The sequence below is a fragment of the Musa acuminata genome, chromosome BXJ3-10 (genome assembly GCF_036884655.1).
Source record: "Musa acuminata AAA Group cultivar baxijiao chromosome BXJ3-10, Cavendish_Baxijiao_AAA, whole genome shotgun sequence".
Classification (NCBI taxonomy): Eukaryota; Viridiplantae; Streptophyta; class Magnoliopsida; order Zingiberales; family Musaceae; genus Musa; species Musa acuminata.
This window is the reverse complement of record NC_088358.1, coordinates 18823220-18844463: the sequence shown is the minus strand read 5'-3', so window position 1 is coordinate 18844463 and position 21244 is coordinate 18823220. Positions and strand designations below refer to the sequence as shown.

The 21244-nt window shown below is 43.8% G+C and overlaps 2 protein-coding genes across 4 annotated transcripts; one reads left to right on the top strand and one right to left on the bottom strand.

The window, feature by feature from the left end:
* The first annotated feature begins 223 nt into the window (after nt 1–223).
* Nucleotides 224–4791, top strand: LOC135581806 (U-box domain-containing protein 8-like). 3 transcript variants are annotated; one of them, XM_065169724.1, is made up of 3 exons: nt 224–1626; nt 2095–2170; nt 4558–4791. In XM_065169724.1, the coding sequence occupies exon 1, from the start codon at nt 460–462 to the stop codon at nt 1564–1566; it is 1107 nt and encodes a 368-aa protein (XP_065025796.1). In that variant the 5' UTR covers nt 224–459; the 3' UTR covers nt 1567–1626; nt 2095–2170; nt 4558–4791. The 3 variants fall into 3 exon arrangements, with proteins under 3 accessions (XP_065025796.1, XP_065025795.1, XP_065025794.1); XM_065169723.1 differs by having other exon boundaries at nt 2826–4791; XM_065169722.1 differs by having other exon boundaries at nt 2095–4791.
* Nucleotides 2568–21239, bottom strand: LOC135650622 (probable inorganic phosphate transporter 1-4). Its single transcript, XM_065170109.1, has 3 exons — nt 21100–21239; nt 20472–21058; nt 2568–2590 (listed from the first exon to the last, which is right to left on the bottom strand). The coding sequence occupies exons 1-3, from the start codon at nt 21237–21239 to the stop codon at nt 2568–2570; spliced, it is 750 nt and encodes a 249-aa protein (XP_065026181.1).
* Between the last annotated feature and the right edge of the window lie 5 nt (nt 21240–21244).

The following is a 21244-nucleotide window of genomic DNA, read 5'->3' as shown; positions in this document are numbered from 1 at the left end:
CCACTCCGCGTCCACTCGTGTGGCCCGTTTCTCTCCGACTCCCTTTGAATTCCCACGCGCGAAAGCAACGCAAGTAAATAAAAATGTTTTCTGTTTTATTTTTTGTTTTTTGCTTTTTAAAGCAGCGGCTGATAGCGAGAATCCGAGACATCTTTCTTATCTCGACGAACGGTCACCACATCCCCCTCTTCCTCGCGCCCTCTCTCGGAGTCCACCGAAACAGATCCCACGCGCTTTCCGCCAACCCACCGCAAAACCCCGTCGCCTAGCCAGGGGCATTTTGGGCAGATCAATTTCTTTCTCTCTTCTTCTCCTCTGTCCTTCCCAAAATGACCCGGTTCAGTCCACAAACTCCTCTCGCTCGACAGTCTCATCTCTTTTTATTCATCGCCTTCGTTTGCGATCTCTCTCTTTACCTTCAAAGAGAGAGAGAGAGAGAGAGAGAGAGAGAGAGAAGGGATGGGGATGGAAGTGGAGTTGCCGGATGACTTCCGCTGCCCCATCTCGCTGGAGGTGATGACTGACCCGGTGATCCTACCGTCGGGACACACCTTCGACCGCGCCTCCATCCAGCGCTGGCTCGACTCCGGTAACCTTACCTGCCCGGTCACCAACCTCCCCCTGTCCCCCTCCCCCTCCCTCATCCCCAACCACGCCCTCCGCAGCCTCATCTCCAGCTTCCTCGCCCAGCGACCGACCGCCATCGACGCCGCTGCCGACAACCGCGACGCGCTGCTCCTTGCCCCCCTCTCCTTTCCCTCCGATGCCCCCACCCTCGCCGCCGTCCTCCGCCTCGCCCAGCGCGGCGGCCCCAACTCCCGCCGCCTAGTCGCGGACTCCGGCGCCGCGTCCGTCCTCTTCCGCCACGCCGCCGCCCCCGACCCTCCCGACCTCCAGGACCTCTCCCTCCGCACCCTGCTCCACCTCACCCTCGACGGCGACGACGCCCGCCTCGGCCTTGTCGCCGAGGGCGCCCTCGACCCCGTCATCGCCGCCCTTCGCGGCGGCCCCGCCGCAGCCCTCGCCGCCACGCTTCTCACCAGCCTCGCCGTCGTCGACGTTAATAAGGCGACCATCGGCGCCCACCCCGCCGCGATACCTCTCCTCGCAGCGCTCCTCCGCTACGGCGACGGCCGGGAGCGGCGGGAAGCGGCGACGGCACTCTACGAGCTGTGCAAATTCGCGGAGAACCGGCGGCGGACCGTCCGAGCCGGCGCCTTGCTGCCCTTAGTCCGCCTGACCCGCGAAGGCTCGGAGAGGGCCGTCCGGGTTTTGGGACTTCTCGCCAAGTGCCGAGAAGGTAAGGAAGAGATGAGGAAGTTGATCGGATTCATTAACGTATTATCCGAGGTCCTAAGAGCGGGGAGTCCTCGGGGCATCGAGCACGCCCTTTTGGTGTTGAACTATTTGTGCTCGGATAGCAGAGAGATGGCTTTCACAGCCATCAAAGAAGGGATTCTTGATCTCTGCTCGGTTTTGGCAGGCGATATGAATCCGAATATTGGTAAGAACGCGATGGAATTGGTTCTGAGACTTGAAAAGGAGCAATTTGGTGGCTATTCATGAACGAGGTTTTTTCTCCGTCGTTGCTGTTTTGCACTTGGCGATGCATAGTGGCATACGGAGGTCAGTGGAGCTGCATGCTTAATGGGTTCCGTTATTTTCATATCTCATGGCTACTGTAAAGGAAAGACCATCTTTTTCAACCCTTTCTTTGTTCCTTCATCCTAGTTTTTGGAGTAGCTTTAGAAATAACTAGCCCTGTTTATATCAAAAAGGTTGTAACTTGTTAGCTGAATCTATATGAAAATCCAATCAGATAGTGATATTTTCTCTCTACATAGTAACGGACTGATGCATTCAAGAAATGCATTTTCCATATTTGGTTTGATGTTGTGAATTTGTGTTGTGATCCTGTTTCTTTGAAGAGTAGCCCACTTGGTTGCCATTCAAATGCTCATCGAATTCTGATGAGCAGGCATGTTGTGTTGCCTTGTGCTGATGTAGATGGCTGTGATCCAGTGATAAGTTTAAACTCTTTTACTGTAATGTTTAATAACTCTCTGGCCATCACAGCTGAGAACTATTTTGCAGTTTTGATTCATCAAGATACTGCTAGATGGGTGATCTGAAATGCTAGAGAGTAATCATTGGGAGTTACAAGAAGAAGGTATGTTTTTTTGAGTCAAGTGTAAAGAACATCTATGGAGATATTTAAATTTGCTCGAGTTTTTGGAATAAGGTAACCAATACTATGGATCATTTTATTGGTTACTAGATTATATTTAATTCTTGGTTTATTTGTTTAGCTGTTGATAGTTCAGTACTTGATAACTCATTTTGTTTTGGAGATCTGAACTAGCTCCTCAAATGTCTTTGCATCTTTGAGAATCTTCTATTTGTTTTTTCTTTTTATTCTGTATTGTTTGTGTTATTCGGTGTCAAATTGAAGTTATTTGCACACGCATAAGGATAAGTTGGACACTTTTGATTGATGGTGTAGTTTACCCAACGCACACATGCATTAAAATCTTGTTCATGAGGAAACAAGGAAGTATGAATTCGGTTCATACAGTGCATCTTGCATTATCTGAAAAAGTAAACATACAACACAACATTAGATCGTTCAGTTATTTTTTTGCAGTGGACCAACTCTTAAGAATGTTTTGACTTCATATATGATACTCAAAATCTCCTGAAATATTTTTTTTCTTAGAGATTTTATATGAATTGTATAGTGTAATACTAGTTTGTATATGCTGATGTGTCTCCATCATTATATACACTTATCATTTGACTGCTCTGTATACTGTTATTTTCTTCAGTGGTGAGTACTTGAAAGATCAACTGGAAAACAGGAATAGAGCCCATAATGCAGCTAACAAAAATATGATCCGAACTGTGTTCTAAAGCTGGGAAAAAAGGATCAACTGGAAAACAGAAATAGAGCCCGTAATGCAGCTAACAAAAATATGATCAGAACTGTGTTCTAAAGCTGGGAAAAAAGGAATGAAAATCAAAGGTACAAGTCTGTAATGTTCTAAAGCTGGAGAAAAGGAATGAAAAACAAAAGGATGCAGGATGTTAGGCAGAAATAGGGAGTGGACCACCTTATAACATAAATTGAATTGCATTTATCTCAAATTGGAATATATGAATTATAAAATTGGAATAAGTTCTGTAATGAGGGGAACTGGACTTATTGTAACTATCTTCGACTGAACTTAAATTCTACAAGGAAAGTTGTTGCTGCAGCATTTTATTTTACAACAATCCTCTTCTTGCAAGTCTGATTATGATGGTAATCCAATCATGTTGTATTATTATATGCAGTCTCTTTTAAAATCTAATTATGACTTGTTCCGCAACCAATGAACATGTTGTCCTTGGGACTAGAAAATCCTCAATGTTTGATGATCATTGCTCCACTTTGACTGCATAACAGATTAATCTATGAGAACAATTTACATGCTGATATCATGGCATGAAAGATAAATTTTCAAAATGTCACCTATATTGAGTTAATGCTGCTGGTCATCATGTTATGTAAGTCTTATTTCTTTTTAAAGACAGCTCGATAACAGTGTGCTGACACAATAAAATGTGAAACATGTTACTGAGTTCTATAACTAAATCTAACTGCCTCATGTTGCATGATGAAGAAAGGGTTATGTATACTTTTCTTGGAATCAAATTGTTTGCTTCGGACAACAATTCAAGACCATTGATGTAAACAGGAAAAGTGTCGTTTTCGGAAACCGACACAGACGTGGTTCAATGAAATGAAGATGTTGGTTTTGGCAAGTAAATAATATGCTTGAGATTTATCCAGATTATGGATCAATGCTTTTCTTTTCCAGCTAAATCACTGATATGAATATGTGGATGTGATTCCCTTTTGATGTTGATTGGGTAATGCTTTTCCACGGATGTTTTTAAGATGCAGACCATGGGGGATTATCAGTGCTCCAGACACATTCAATCTTGAGAAATTTCCAGATTGTATATCAATCTGCATGGGCAGATGGCAAGTTCTAAAAATGGTTATACTTTTAGAAAATTACGTGTTTATCAATTGAGACTTTATCTTCTTGTTTAAGCTATTGTTCGAGTTAGGGATTTCTATTGATCTTTGAGCGTTTATATATTGTTGAATGTAGTTCGAAATCATTTTTGTCAGTTCATTTAAGCACATTTGAGCAACAATTTTACTTAAGTCTTTCCTGGAAATGATTGATGACTATTTGAAGGCATTGTGACGGATGGTTGCTGAGTGTTGAAGTCTGTGTGCCAAGAGGTGAATTGTTATTGTGGCTGAATAGTTTCTGGTGATTAAGGTTACAGATTAGTTCTCCCTTCCATTGATTTTTTTTTTTTTTTGGTGCATCCGATAAATTTAATCCAAATTCTTGTTTCCAAACTCTTCATTGCTTTCTCTTTAATTTAGTTTTTTGTGCACTTATTATATCAAGAACTGTCTGATGATCATTAAAATTCTATTCTGCATCGTCAGTTGACTCACTTAGTTCTTCTGCTATATCTTTGTACTACTTGCAGGTCTTCAACACCAAACCTTACGGCGTACTGCATGCAGCATTCACAGGCCATTCAAGTTGTTGCTGCAGTTGTAAATAATCATCTTATATACCTGAGGCTATTTCCCTTTTAGATATGGGCAGATATATACGTCCGACATATCAACCATTTGGTCATTCTATGTCCTCTTTAAATATATAAAAAACTTTCAATTATTCAAAGAAGATTATATGAAATATCTCTAATTATATTCAATGTTTTCTCCTTCAGCATGTGGATCAGAGAGCTCAAATCATATCTTTATATTCCTTCACACGATGCAGCCATGAGCCCTTGTATTATATGACCACTCGCGCATGTAAAAGATTATGAATGTATTTGGTCTTTGATAGGGAATATTTTAGCATCAATAGTAGTTTGCTAATAGGTAACCACCATGGGAGCTGACATTGAAGACACCTCGGCATCCGTCTGACACAGAAAAGAACTAAGATGGAGGGTGAAGCTCTCTTGGTCGTCCCTCGCCAACTTCGCACTGCATGGGACGATATGAATTGGTGTCATGCTACAGGAGCCCGGATAGGTCGACTCGCACCGCAAGAGATATACGAGCCGATCGCCCACATGATTGCATTGTAAAGAAATACGATTGGTCCTCACCAACTACAACTCCTTCTCGTCGGCTCCACAAGTATAAGAATTGACCTGGCAAGTGAGGAGGAGGGGGGTTCGAAGAACAACCCACATGATACAAACTCATCCTTCATCTATTAATTTAAGCATCAGAGGGATCGAGTCGAGAATCCCCCAACATTGACTTGTTGTACAGGACCGTGACAAAGATCAAACCTACTTCAGCCCCACCTCGTGATGTCTCGAAAGGCTCGACAGCAATCTCGTGAACTGTCCTCTTCAGCCCCTACCTCGCTCTCATCGCTTCGTCTTCCCCTAGAGAAGTCACTTAGATGACTTTGCACCTTTAGGATTGGACCAAGCCATAATGACTCACGGTCTATGGCATCAAGTTATATACATGTTAGCACTAGGAGGGTCGAATGTCGCAAGAGCATCCACTGATGAATCCTCTCAATAAGCGCTCCAACGAGGAGGCTCCTCCCCCCACACACAATACATTCGACTAAGGAGGGCAACTACCCACCCTCCCACAAGTAAATGAGTCCACCTCAGCTTAGACCCTGGGGTGCTACTAGCGCCTATTTAATGACCCCGAACTCTCCCCTCCAGGAACTAATGTGGGACAATTAATCATCCTTGCTGAGGCCTTCCTAAATCTCACCCACTAAGTATAGGCACTTGCTGGGATGATGCAAGTCATTGCTCTCCTACTGCCCTAACTAGCCCAACAAATGACACCCATTTTACAACTGTGGCCAATGGTCCAACCATCGCTTGTTCCCACACCCCTCGGGGCTAACCCGATTGATCCACCATCACCAAGACCACCCCTAGTCAGTTGAGGGGCAACTCGAGGATCCACACTCCCCGATGGTGGAGTGCAATGCTCCTCCACTCCGTTGCATTGCCTCGACCTTCCTTAGTCAAACACTCAGTCAACATATTCCATGGACAATTCGCTTAGGGCTCAATTGAGACCGGTGAACTAATGCTTGGACGAGGTGCAACGGGAATTCTAGTAGTCCAAGGGGGAGGTTGGCAACCCCGTCTTGGGCAACTCTCCTTTTGTCCAAGATATCTAAGAGGAGCCCCTACCGACTAACTTTCGCCTCTCGATGCTAAAGGCTTTTGATGGAAATTCATGTTGGGAAATTGCAGAGAGCATCACATGCATAGCGAAAAATAAAAAAATAAAAATTGATTTCCCAAACTAATCTTATAGAATCATCATACGAAGATCGATCGGAAGTGTAAAACTCAAAAGCGACAAAATCACGTAACTACATAAAGTGGTTGAGACGTTCTCACCTAGGGGAGATCATATTGAATCTCGGATTTTGATGATGAAATTAATTGATGAGTTTGTGATCTAATTTATATTTTGAGTGATCCAGGACTAGCTTTGATTAAGGAGAGGCAAATTGATTAAAGTAGGAGGAATCAGATGTTGAGCTGGAGTGATTATGTTAGAAGATTGGACGTCGAGCCAGAGGATCAATCAACGTGTCGCCAAAAGGCTTCGTGCCATGAGTTCGAGCATCGAGCTAAGAAGATCGGACATTGTGCCAAAGAGATCAGATGTTACAGGAAGACAATATACCGATTGGGCAATATGCCAAAAGAGAGGACGATGCATCGAAGGATCGGACGAAGCGCTGAATGAACCAATGACATGTCAGACAACATAGGATTCATGCTTGTAATAATTTGTCTAGATCAAGTTAGTTTAGGTCTAATTGAGTCAGTTAGGATGTTGAGCGGGATGTAATAATACCAACTCAATTAGGGACCAATTAGGACTGAATCAAAATTGAATTTGGCCTATTGTTGGGCTTATTTAATGTCTTGTAGTAAGGTCTGGCGGTAGTATCGCCCAAATATAATCTTCAAGATTGTCTCAAGCAATGGTACCACCCAAATATAGTCTTCAAGACTGTGTCAGGTGGTGGTACCGGTAGATTGGGCGGTGGTACCGCCCAGACACAGTCTCCCAAACTATGTTAAGTAGTAGTACCATCGAACTGAGCGGTGGTTCCACCTAGTGCTGCAGGTGGTGGTACTGCCAAGACAAGGGAAACCTGGGATGAGACCTTTGTTGGCTTCATTTTTTAAGTCATTTGGGGTCTATAAATACCCCAGCTATTCCTGCATAGAATAGCAAGAATTGGGTAGAAAGGGGGAAATAATCCTTGACGAAAAAGAGTTAAAAAAGCTTGAAATGTGTTGAATGTTCCCCTCCACCTCTTAGAGTTTAGAGTTCATTCTAAGAGAGGTGTGAAACTTGTAAAGATCTCCTATATATATTTATTTTATTTTGAATCTCTTGAAAGTCCTTTTGTCGACACGTCGACCGATCCTCTAGCCTGACATACAATCTCCTGACATGTTCAACTCCGGCCTAACATCTAATTCCTCCTACTTCAATCAATTTATCTCTACTTGATCGAAGCTAGTCCTACATCACTCAGAATGCAGATTAGATCACAAACTCATCAATTGATTTCATCATCAAAATTCGAGATTCAACAATCTCCCTCTTTTGATGATGACAATCAATTGATGCCGGAGTTTAAACTAAAATCCTCTTATCAATATGTCATATTGAAATAAGTTATCATTTCTGAAAATAATAACCATTGACTTTCACATTATTGCATACATCATAAAATCATGTGTATTGTATGCATTATTCCAAATCTTCATATATATTTCAAATTATCATGGTATCAAAATATCAAAGTATATTACATCTTACCATATATGATCATCGTAACTTCTTATTGTATGTATTATCATAATATCATAAGTATTTCATTCATAATCTCATATCATCATCATAACTTCTCTCCCTTTGTCATCAATAAAAAGGAGAAAAATGCAACTAGAAAATTGTTGAAGTATGCAAGCTAGTAAGATAGCAAGTTTTGCATCATTTTAGAATATGCGAGCTAGTAAGTTTTAAAGATATGCAAGTTTAGCATGTTTGCTTTTCTTTGTGATGTTCAAGCTAGCAAATTTTTGAAAAAAAATGTAAGATAGTAAATAGCAAGTTTTATATTATTTTAGAACATACAAGCTAGCAAGTTTTTTGAGATGTGCAAGTTAGAACATGCATCATGAGTATTGCCTCTCTTGAGATGTGCAAGTTTTGCTTCTATTGAGATGTGCAAGATAGCACTTCTTGTTTCTCTTTTGAGATGAGCAAGCTAGCAAGTTTTGCCTCTCTTTGCAATGTGCAAGTTTGCAATCTTTGCTTCCTTTCTACATGAGCAAGCTAGCAAGTTTAACCACTCCTTTGTCATTGTCAAATAGAAGAGAAGAATATAATGTTGTAATTCTTTTCCCTTTACATCAATTTTCAAATCATGACAAAAGGTATACAACCATAGATATAAAGGAGTTGAGCAAAAAAAAATTGTAAACATCAAGAAGTCAAGTGACATATCATGGTGTATTTGTAAGTCAAATAATAAAAAGAAAGAATTATAGTAAATGATCTTGATTCATAAAAAAAATTCTCAAGTTAAGATTATGAGAAATCAAGAAAAACTATGATTCATATGGATAATTCTCCTTTTTAGTAAATGGTAAAAAGAAACATAGGAGAACAAAGAAGAGATCTTGATTCATAAAAAAAATTCTCAAGTTAAGATTATGAGAAATCAAGAAAAACTATGATTCATGTGGATAATTCTCCTCTTTAGTAAATGGTAAAATGAAACATAGAAGAACAAAGAAGAGATCTTGATTCACATAAGATATATCAAGTTAAGAAATCAAGAGAAGGTTCATGATTTGATTGGAAAAAAACTCATTTAGATTCAAATAATCAAATCATCAAAATCATTTTCATAGTCCAAGAGATTCATAAAAAAATGATACAAATAGATTCATCAATCCCTTTTTGAAAACTCGATAAGGCATAGATTGAGAAATTTTCAAGAAAAATACATTCCTTTTTTTTATTTCAATTTCAGTGATTGATTTCATACAAGCATGTCTTTGTTTTATATACTAAATTGATGCATCATTGATTAAAACAAAAGCCAGAAAATCATAAAAAAAAAGTCATCAAAATCAATAAGCCATAAATCATAAAAATCAATATGATCAAAAGTGTAACATATAATTCCAAAATATAAGATTTTAAATCATCATTATATCATTATACCATTAAATCATTAAACATGATTTTGTTGAACGAAAAGCATCTTTAATTAAAATTATTTTTTTACCGATAGTTCTAATCTAATGATCTTTCCTTTATTGTTTTGGCTAATTAGCTTTTATGAAGTATTTTGGATCTCCGGTCATAAGCCTTGAGCATCCACTATCAAAATCTCATTTTACTCCTAGCTTTCAATTTTAGAGATGTCTACAAAAAGGGTGAGTTTGTTCTAGGTACCCATTTAGCTTTGGATCCATCGTGATTAGATCTATCTATTCTAATTTTTGGCACTAAGATATTCATGGTTTCTTTAGAAACCCAAACTAATTTATGTGAGTCATACTTTTTAAATAAATATTTAAAAGTAAAATGACCACATCTACTATAAAAATTATACTTAACCTTAGGGGTAACATGCAATATGGGTCCGTTAATAAAAGTAGTTGGCTTTTATTGAGTATAATTACTCACAAAGTCGATTCCTTCCTTTCTATGAACATAACTCTTATTGGCAAGAATCATGTTTAAAGATTTTCTATCAATTTTAATTTTTTCTAAAGTTTGTTGTAATAGAAAATTTTTTATTTTGTATGAATCTAACTCTTCACATTTAGTGCAAGAGCTTAACATACAATTATCATACTTATTTTTTAATTTTTTAAATTTATTAGAAAGAGAAGCATGATCCTTTTTTAGCAACTTATATGTTTACCAACAAATTTAAATTTATCAAATAAATTATGGAAAGCATCAAGCAATTCATTGTAAGGTAAAGGAGTTTCGGTTGAATCATTTACCTCATCGTCGAGTGCTATCAAGATGTAGTTTGCCACTTCATCTTCGGATGCACTCGATTCATCCCAAGTAACCTTGAGTGCTTTCTTCGTCTTTAATAGCTTCTTTTTTTTAAGTTTATTTTTATTTTTTGATTTTTGTTTTATGAACATTTTAAATTTACTTGTAAGGAGTTCAAAGTCATCATCACTTGAGCTTTCGCTCGAGTAGTCTTCTTTTGTTCGAAGTATCAAATCTTTCATGTTTATTGGAAGGTAGTTCTCATATTCATCATGTTCAATACAAGTCATTTCATATATCATTAAAGACCTGATAAGTTCTTCCAGCGGAAAGTTATTTAGGTCTTTTGCCTCTTGTATTGCAGTTACTTTCGAATCTCAATTTTTAAAAAGAGATCGTAAAACTTTATTAGCAAGTTTAAGATCCAAAAAACATTTGTCAAGAGCTTTTAAGCCATTGATGATATCCGTAAAATCATGTATCAAAATATTAATTTTAAAATCTTTAACTCTACTTGTGCCTTCATGTGTCATTTCAAGTGTGTGCCAAATGTCATGTGCAATTTCATAAATTGAAATACAATTAAATTCATTTTAATATAAGTGTAAAATAAAACATTCATATCTTTAGCGTTCAAAGAAAAAGTCTTCCTCTCCAAATCATTCCATTCGTTTGTTGGTTTAGAAGACATTTCAAAACCACTTTCAATGATATTCCATAAATCGAAATTCATAGAAAGCAAGAAAATCCTCATTCGAGTTTTCTAATAAGTGTAGTTTGTCCCATTGAACATAAGAGGATGAATGATAGAGTGACTCTCTTGAAAGCCGAAAAAAGCCATATCTCTTGGGTGTAAAACCAAATAGAGAGAAATATGGCTCTGATACCAACTGTTAGGACCAAAATCAGCACTAAGAGGGGGGTGAACTAGTGCTTACAAAAAATTACATCAATTTGAAAATATCATTCGATAACGCTTGTATCGAAAAGTTGGGTTTAACTTGAAAGCATATTTGTAAGCATAGTAAATGTAGTAAGCAAGTAAATTAGTTTGCAATATGAGAATGAAAAGTAGAATAAAAATGTAAACTGAGTACACATAGGATTTATAATGGTTCGATCGTCGTAACCTATGTCCGCTCCCGATTCCTCCTCCGTTGAGGTCACCAGTATCCACTAACAGTCTTTCAATGGGCAAAGACTAACTACTCTCTTACAACCCTTTTCTCCTTTTCACAGATTTAGAAGATAACATTTATAATCACTCAATCCTTCCTTAAACAAAAATTATACTCTTAGAGAAGAGGAGAGGAACTCTCAAGATTGCAACAGTGTTTTCCCCAATTTATGTTCTCAATTCTTATATTTACTATGCAGGGATGAGTGAGGTATTTATAAGTCTTAAATGGATTCAAATTTAGAGTCAAAAAGAGTCTCATCCCGGGTCTTCGGGGTACTAGCGGTACCACCGCCTAACATAGTCTTGAAGACTATGTTTGACGGTACCATCGTCAGACCCTACTACAAATCACTGAATGAGCCAAACAACAAGCCTAATTTAACCTGATTCAGGCCCAATTAGCCTCTAATTAAGTTGGCATTGTTTCACTCCAATATCAACTCAATTAGACCTAAACTAACTTGATCTAGACAAATTATTACAAACCACAAATCATATGTTGTCCGACATACCATTAGTTCTTTCGGTGCTTCGTCCGATCTTTCGACGCATTGTCCTCTCCTTTGGCGTATTATCCAATCAACATGTTGACTCTCGTAACTTATGATTTTCTTGGTGCAATGTCCAATCCTTCGGCCGGATGCTCGAACTCACGGCATGAAGTCCTTCTATCGGTATGTCAATTGATCCTCCGACTCGACGTCCAATCTGTTGAATCTCGGATTTTGATGATGAAACCAATTTATAGTATTCATGATATGATCTATGTTTTGAGTGACATAAGAAGCTTCAATAAGGAAGAGACAATTAAAAGTAGGAAGAATCATGTTGGGTCAAAGTAGAACATATCAGAAGATTGGACGTTGAGCTGGAGGATTGGTCGACGTATCGGTAGAAGGCTTCGAGCCATGGGTTCGGGCATTAGGTCAAGAAGCGTAGAAATTATGCCACGGAAATCAGAGTTGCGGAGTTTAACTAGTCGATTGGGCAATAGGTCGCAAGCAAGGACGATGCGTCGAAGAATCGGACGAGGCGTCGATGAACCAATGACATGCCGAACAATATTTGATTATCTTTGTAATAATTATTTAGATCGAAGTAGGTTTTAGGCGTAATTGGGTTGGAATTAGGCCAACTCAATTAGGGGCCAATTGGGCCTAAGTTTGGGCTGTGTTAAGCCAAGTGAAAGGCCCAAACAGTGACCCAATAGATGGAACCATCGGTGGCACCGTCTCTGAGAATATGTCAGGCGGTGGTACCGCCCAGACTCAGTCTCCGAGACTGTCAAGCGATGATACCACCCATACATAGTCTCCCAAGCAGTGGTACCACCCAATGTCAGTGCAGTACAAGCGGTGGTATCGCTCAAGAACCGGGAAACCTGGGATGAGACCATTTTTTGCCCCATTTTTTAAGCTAATTGAGGTTTATAAATACCCCAGCTATTCCTGTATGGAACAGTAAGAAAGTTGAGCAAAACTTTATGATTCTAAGGTTGTAAACCCTATTCGAAAGTTGAGTTCCCTCCTCCTAAAGCTTAGAGAGAGTTCTAAGAGAGGTGTGTAAGAAATAACTTATAAAAGAGGACTGTAAAATGTTGTCTCCTAAACCTGTGAAAAGGAGAAAAGGAGTGTAAAAGGGTAGTTGATCTTCGATCGTTGAAAGAAGATCGTTAGTGGATGCCAATAGCCTCAACGGAAGAGGAATCGGGAGTGGATGTAAGTCATGATGATCGAACCACTATAAAAATCTAGTTTGCATTTCCTTCATGCTATTTTTTTATATTACAAACTGAATTCTTACATTCACTATGCTTCCATATCTTTCAATTTAAACTCTTTTCTGATATGTTTTCATCAAATGAAATTTTCTGAATCAACGTGATTTTATCACTACACTAATTCACCCCCCCTCTCTTAGTGCTGACTCGATCCTAATAATTTGTATTAGAGCCACATTTTTTCTCGTTTGGTTTAACAACAAGAGAAATGGCTCTTTTTGGATTTCAAGAGGGACTTTATATCATTCGGCCTCCTATGTTCAATGGGACGGACTACACATTGGAAAACTCAAATGAGAGTTTGAGTTTTCTTGCTTTCTTTGGATTTGAATTTATGGAATATTGTTGAAAGCGGTTTTCAAAAGTCTTCTAATCCAATAAATAAATTGAATAATTTGGAGAAGAAAATTTTTTCTTTGAATGCTAAAGCTATAAACGCTCTATTTTGTACTTTAGACAAATATAAATTTAATCGAGTTTCTATTTGCGAAACGGCTTTTGACATTTGGCATACACTTGAAATTGCACACGAAGGCACTAGTAAAGTTAAAGATTTGAAAATCAATTTTTTTATGCATGATTTTGAATTGTTTCGGATGGAACCAAGTGAGACCATTGGAGACATGTACACCCGATTTACGGATGTCGTCAATGGTTTAAAAGCACTTGGTAAAAGTTTTTCTAACTTTAAACTTAGTAACAAAATATTAAGATCCCTTCCAAAGAGTTAGGACCCTAAAGTCATGGTCATTCAAGATGTCAAGGATTTGAACTATTTTCTACTTGAAGAACTTATTGGGTCTGAAAACGAAGAGCAAACCGATGAAGACAAAGTGGTGAACTATTATGCCTTAGTGGCTTTCGACGATGAGGTAACCAAAACTCCTTTACTTTATTTTGAAATTACTTGATGCATTTCATAAATTATTTTTAAATTAATTTAAAAAAATTATATATAAATTGTTAAAAAATAAAAAATTGAGACAATGCTTATCTTTCTAGTGATTTTGAAAATGATCATGAAAATTATATGTTTTATGATAAAGGAACAAAATGTTAGATCTAATGCTTATACATATAATAAGATTAATCTTATGTATATTTTTAAGAAGCAATAGTGTATATATTAATGATTTTAATATTGCTTTTTGATTTCATTTAAAATATTTTATGTTTAATGAAATCATTTGATGATGCATAATGATTTGAAATCTTATGTTTTGGAATTATGTGTTACACTTTTGATCTTATATCTTTCATGACATAATTCCTTTGTATTTATGATTTGTATATCTCATGATATGATTAAATCAATAATGCAAAGAAAGAAAATGTATTACTATAACAAACAAAATGATTTTGATTAAAAATGCTTTATGAAATCATGCTTGATGAAATAATGTAATTATGATTTGAAATCATGCTCAATGAGTTTATATTTCGAAATTATGCATGATGATCATTGTGATGATGAACTTTACTTTTAAACAATGATGCATATTTTTGATTTAGTATAAAAGAGAAAGGCATGCTTGTGTGAAATAAATCATATAAAATGAAACACCTAAAAAGGAAAATGTATTATCATTGAAATTAAAGTGATAAATCAAATCTCTTGTTTAAAGAAGCCTTATATTTAATGCATTATATTTTTTGTCATGATGACTTTGATGATGAAAATTATTTTTCGGTTTTAAACGATGATGTATATTTTGATTTGACGTAAAAATGTGGGTATGCTTGTAAGAAATCAAATCACTTAGATTGAAACAACTAAAAGGAGGAAAGCATTTTTCTTGAAATTTTTTTCCTCTATCTTATCGATTTTTTAAAAAGAGATTAATAAATCTATTTATGTTATTTTATGAATCTCATGAACTATGAAAGTGATTTTGATGATTTGATAATTTAAATTGAATGAGGAATAGTTTGATTTTATTAGAAGAGAATTAGGCATACTAAATCTTCCAAATGCATGAATTCCTTTTTCGGATTTCTTGGTTCTCCACAACTTGAATTTTCTTTTTAAATCGAGATCATCTTTCTATTCGCAAAAGAAGAGTCTTGATTCATAGATTTTTGGATTAATGACTTAATTAATTCTTTTGAATCCTTCTTCCTTCTATTTACAAGAAAATAGATTTGATTTATGAAGTTTTATTCATGGATTTTTTATCCTTTATTTAATTATCACTTCCCATGAATTCTTCCTCACTCTTCTCATGAAAGAAGAATTTTTATTCATGGACATTTAGTATGTGATGATCATTCGCAAAAATAGGGATTTGATTTTGTATAGACATCTTAAACCTTTTAATGAATCCTTTCTCTTTGCTAAAATAGAAGCTTGATTCAATGAAACTCATTTATTATGGATTTGACTTGGTTCAAATCCTTTCATGAATTTGGTTCTTGATTTTTTTTTGGAATGAATTTCTCTCTTACTCTTCTTCCTCTTCTTCTTATCTTTTAATGACAAAGGAAGAAAGAAACTTGCACATCTTAAGAAGAACCAAAAAGCTCTTAAGCAAAAATGCTAGCTTCTTTTTTTTCATGCAAAGTTTTTGCTTAACTTCTACACTCGCATTGTTGAATGATTCTCCTACTTGATGACAAAAATGGAGAAAATAAATGATGAATGTTTGGTATCATGATCAAAATATTGATTTAATGCATGAAGAGATAAATGATTAAAAATTTTAATATCTTAGTATCATGAATGTTAGCCCAAATCGATGTATCATGAATGCTTGAGTATCATGTATGATATACCTATAATGATAATTGATTTATTTTTGGTATCATGCATGAAGTAAGGATGATATTTATGGTTTTGAAATTATACATGTTTTAATTTGAAACTATAATGATGCACAAACATATTGAATTAAGAATAATACTTTATATTTTAAAATTGTATTCTTCCCTTCTATTTGACAATGACAAATGGGGAGTAAAATTTGTTAGCTTGCATGATGTAAAACTTGCTAAATTTGCTAGATTACAAATTACAAGAAAAAAACTTGCTAGGAAGCAAAATTACCAACTTGCACTTCTCAAAAGAGAAGAAAGAACTTGCTATCTTAAACATCACCAAGAATTACTAGCTTGCAATCTCACCAAAGTGCTATCTCAAGAAACATAATTTGCTAACTTGCAAAGGAAGCAAAAATTTCACTTCTCAAAAAAGAAGAAAGAAAATTACTAGCTTGCATGATGATAAAACTGGAGATTATGTTTATAATACAATGATTTGAAATTATATAATACATACTGTTACGGTAAGTAACTTTTTTAGCCGTGGCCTCGGGGCCGTCGCGGCTTGGTTCGGGTCCGGAAGGCGGTGATCTCCGTGGGGGCGCTCCTCGAGGTCTCCCGGCGGCCGAGCTCGGTGGTTCGGGTCGGGAGGTCGGTTCGGCAGTTCGGGTCGGCGGTTCGGATCGGCGGCTCGGGTCGGGAGGCAGCTCCGCCGCAGCTTCGGGAAGAGGCGACACCGTCTCGCACCTGCACACAGGTCGGGCCGGGAGCTCGGCCCGACCCCTCCGACGATCAAGTTAGAGAAAGATGTGGAGGGGATTGTGGATGAGGCAGAAGAAGAGCCTCTGAGTGTTTTGTGTCTGAGTGAGTTCCTCCCTTTTTGCTTAGGACTCAGGGGTATTTATAGAGGAGGTTTGATGTTACTACTGGGGTTGCGTGGGAGGCCGAGCTGCTACAGGGTATGGAGAGCCTCGGGCAATGTGTCGCTCAGGGGGTTGCTGCCATGGCGTGTCACATCGCCATTTTTACCCCTATCATATGCCCCCCCCCGAAAGGAGCTATGCGTCGGTTCTTGCATGCAAGGGATCCGATGCATAGCTTCTTACTTCAGGTGGGCTGGTCATGCGGACCCGAGGCGTACGACGCAGGCGGGCTAGCCGCGCGGACGCGTCTCGTGCAACATGGGATCGAGGTGCGCAACTCAGTCAGGAAGCCGAGCAAGGTTGGACTCGAGGCAGATGGAGCCGATGAGGGCCGAGGAGCACAACGTAGGCGGGGTGACCGCGCGGGTGTGGTCCCAGGATGGCGTAGAGCCGAGGGCCGAGGAGCACAACGCAGGTGGGGTGACCGCGCAGGTGTGTCCCGGGCGGCGTAAAGCCGAAGAGCCGAGGAGCACGACGCAGGCGGGCTGGCCGCGCAGGCGTGGTCTCGGGCGGCGTAAAGCCGAAGAGCCGAGGAGCACGACGCAGGCGGGGTGACCGCGCAAGCGTGGTCTCGGGTGGCGTAAAGCCGAAGAGCCGAGGAGCACGACGCAGGCGGGCTGGCCGCGCAGGCGTGGTCTCGGGTGGCGTAAAGCCGAAGAGCCGAGGAGCACGACGCAGGCGGGCTGGCCGTGCAGGCGTGGTCTCGGGTGGCGTAAAGCCGAAGAGCCGAGGAGCACGACGCAGGTGGGCTGGCCGCGCAGGCGTGGTCTCGGGTGGCGTAAAGCCGAAGACCGAAGAGCACAACGCAGGCGGAGTGACCGCGCAGGTGTGTCCTGGGTGGCGTAAAGCCGAAGAGCCGAGGAGCACGACGCAGGCGGGCTGGCCGCGCAGGCGTGGTCTCGGGTGGCGTAAAGCCGAAGAGCCGAGGAGCACGACGCAGGCGGGCTGGCCACGCAGGCGTGGTCTCGGGTGGCGTAAAGCCGAAGAGCCGAGGAGCACGACGCAGGCGGGCTGGCCGCGCAGGCGTGGTCTCGGGTGGCGTAAAGCCGAAGAGCCGAGGAGCACGACGCAGGCGGGGTGACCGCGCAGGCGTAGTCTCGGGTGGCGTAAAGCCGAAGAGCCGAGGAGCACGACGCAGGCGGGCTGGCTGCGTAGGCGTGGTCTCGGGTGGCGTAAAGCCGAAGAGCCGAGGAGCACGACGCAGGCGGGCTGGCCACGCAGGCGTGTCCCGGGTGGCGTAAATCCGAAGAGCCGAGGAGCACGACGCAGGCGGGGTGACCGCGCAGGCGGGGTGACCGCGCAGGCATGGTCTCGGGTGGTACGGAGCCAAAGGGGGTGTCCTCGAGCATTAAGCGACCGAGGAGGCCTCGGGCATTATGCGACCGAGGTGGCGGCCTCGGGCATTACGCGACCGAGGTGGTGGCCTCGGCAAGCATGGAGCCGAGGCACTCGGCGCAGGTAGGCTACGGCCGAGGGATGTAACCCAGGTGGGCAAGGTAGTGGATATGGCCGAGGAGTTCAGCGCGGGCAGGCTGGCCGTGCAGACGTGTCTCGGGGTTTATGGAGCCGAGGGGCACGACGCAGGCGTACTGGCGGCACTAGTCTGTCTCGGGAACATGGAACCAAGGAGCACGACGCAGGCGGCTGGCGGCGCAGGTGTGGTCTCGGGCATTACGCGACCGAGGAGCACGACGCAGGCGGGCAGACCGCGCAGGCGTGGTCGCAAGGGCCATGCGACCGAGTAGCATGACGCAGGCGGGCAGGACGTGAGGACGTGGACTCGGGCACCATGCGGCCGAGGTACACGATAGAGGCGGACAGGCCGCGCCGAGGTAGATCTCGGCAGTGATTGGCCGAGGTGCTCGGTGCAGGCAGGCTGCGACCGAGGGACACCGCTCAGGCGGGCAGGCCGCGCTGAGGTGGGATTTCAGCAGAGAGTTGCCGAGGTGCTCGGTGCAGGCAGGCTGCGACCGAGGTACACCGCTCAGGGGGGCAGGCCGCGCTGAGGTGGGATTTCGACAGAGAGTTGCCGAGGCGCTCGGTGCAGGCAGGCTGCGACCGAGGTGGTGGGCTCGGCAAGCATGGAGCCGAGGCGTTCGACGCAGGCAAGCCGTGGTCGAGGGGCGTGGACCAGGTGGATAGGGCCGTGGAGTTCGGCACGGGCAGGCTGGCCGTGCAGACGTGTCTCGGGGTTTATGGAGCCGAGGGGCACGACGCGGGCGTACTGGCGGCACTGGTCTGTCTCGGGAACATGGAGCCAAGGAGCACGACGCAGGCGGGGTGACCGCGCAGGCGTGGTCGCGAGGGTCATGCGACCGAGTAGCACGATTAGGCGGGTAGGACGCGAGGACGTGGCCTCGGGCACCACGCGGCCGAGGAACACGACAGGCGGTCGGGCCACGCCGAGGTGGGTTCGGCGCAGGCAGGCTGCGGGCGCTGCTCAGGTGGGCAGACCGCGCTGAGGTAGGCTCGGCGCAGGCAAGCTGCGACCGAGGGGCGAGACCCTGGTCGGTAAGCCGCCCTGAGACAGACTCGGCAGTGAATATGGCCGAGTAGCTCGGCGCAGGCAGGTTGGCCGCACATGGGGCCGAGGAGCCGAGGCAGCGTGCAGCGTGTTGGCTGCGCATGAGGCCGAGGGGCCGAGGCAGCGTGCTGGCTACGGCGTGTTGGCTGCGCATGGGGCCGAGGAGCCGAGGCAGCGGGCTGCTTGCTGCGCATGAGGCCGAGTGGCCGAGGCTGCTTGCTGGCTGCGCACGAGGCCGAGTGGCCGCGGCAGCGAGGCTGCTTGCTGCGCATGAGGCCGAGTGGCCGAGGCAGCGAGGCTGCTTGCTGGCTGCGCATGAGGCCGAGTGACCGAGGCAGCGAGGCAGCTCGCTGGCTGCACACGAGGCCGAGTGGCCGCGGCAGCGAGACTGCTTGCTGTGCATGAGGCCGAGTGGCCGAGGGCCGAGGGGCCGAGGCTGCGCATGAGGCCTAAGAGCCGAGGCAGCGAGGCAGCAAGGCAGCGTGCTATTTGCTGCGCATGAGGCCGAGTGGCCGAGGCAGCGAGGCAGCAAGGCAGTGTGCTGGCTGCGCATGAGGCCGAGTGGCCGAGGCAGCGAGGCAGCTTGCTGGCTGCGCACGAGGCCGAGTGGCCGCGGCAGCGAGGCTGCTTGCTGCGCATGAGGCCGAGTGGCCGAGGGCCGAGGGGCCGAGGCTGCGCATGAGGCCTAAGAGCCGAGGCAGCGAGGCAGCAAGGCAGCGTGCTACTTGCTGCACATGAGGCCGAGTGGCCGAGGCAGCGAGGCAGCAAGGCAGTGTGCTGGCTGCGCATGAGGCCGAGTGGCCGAGGCAGCGTGTTGGCTGCGCATGTGGCCGAGGCAGCGAGGCCGAGGCTGCGCATGAGGCCTAAGAGCCGAGGCAGCGAGGCAGCAAGGCAGCGTGCTACTTGCTGCGCATGAGGCCGAGTGGCCGAGGCAGCGAGGCAGCAAGGCAGTGTGCTACTTGCTGCACATGAGGCCGAGTGGCCGAGGCAGCGAGGCAGCAAGGCAGTGTGCTACTTGCTGCGCATGAGGCCGAGTGGCCGAGGCAGCGAGGCAGCGTGTTGGCTGCGCATGTGGCCGAGTGGCCGAGGCAGCGAGGCTGCTTGCTGGCTGCGCACGAGGCCGATCAATCCCGAGGTAAGTGGGGAGCACGCTTGAGCCTGTCGGATAATACCTCGACATTCGGGTGCCGCCCGTTTCGCGTTCTTGGCAACAAGAGCAGTGTATCGCGCGGTCTCTGGCATCTTCATCCGCCAGTAGTAGGTTAAGGCAGCCGGGAGGGCGCCCAGCATGAGAGTTGTGCACCAGATGTAGTCGGCTTCCGGGACGGTGGAGCCGGCGCGGTTGTCCCTGTAGGCCGGATAGTCGAAGCGCTCCTTGAAGGCGGCGGAGATGATGATGGAGACGATTCCGCCTGTGAGGATGCCGAAGCCCTGCGTAGTGAAAACGACTGCGATGAAGGCGCCACGGGTCTTCTTGTTGGCGTACTCCGACATGATGGTGGCGGAGAGCAGGTAATCGCCGCCGATACCAAAGCCGAGGCAGAAGCGGAAGAGGCAGAGGGTGGCCATGACGCCCTTGGCGGTGTGACCGAAGGAGAGGCCGATCGCGATGGAGCAGATGACCATGAGCATGAGCGTAATGCCATACACCTTCTTGCGGCCGAGCTTGTCGCCGAGCCACCCGACGAAGAGCTGGCCAGAGAGGGCACCACAGAAGGCCACGCGGGTGATGGCAGCGGACACGTTGGGCGGGAGCGTCCTGAGCGATTGGGGTCGAAGGAATAGATGCGGCCAAGGAGCTTCGTGACGAGGGAGATGCAGAAGAGATCATAGGCGTCGGTGAAGAAGCCCATGCCAGCAATGACGGTGGCCGTGAAGTGATACCACCGCGTCTTGGCAAGGTCGAGTGCCCCGAGCACTTGGAGCTGACCTCCGGCCATCGTTG

Coding starts and splice junctions, on each gene's coding strand:
- LOC135650622 (XM_065170109.1), bottom strand. CDS start 21,239: ATGGCCGGAGGTCAGCTCCAAGTGCTCGGGGCACTCGACCTTGCCAAG. Junction 21,059..21,099: donor TGCATCTCCCTCGTCACGAA/GCTCCTTGGCCG, acceptor CCAATCGCTCAG/GACGCTCCCGCCCAACGTGT. Junction 2,591..20,471: donor GGCGGCACCCGAATGTCGAG/GTATTATCCGAC, acceptor TTACTTTTTCAG/ATAATGCAAGATGCACTGTA.
- LOC135581806 (XM_065169724.1), top strand. CDS start 460: ATGGGGATGGAAGTGGAGTTGCCGGATGACTTCCGCTGCCCCATCTCG.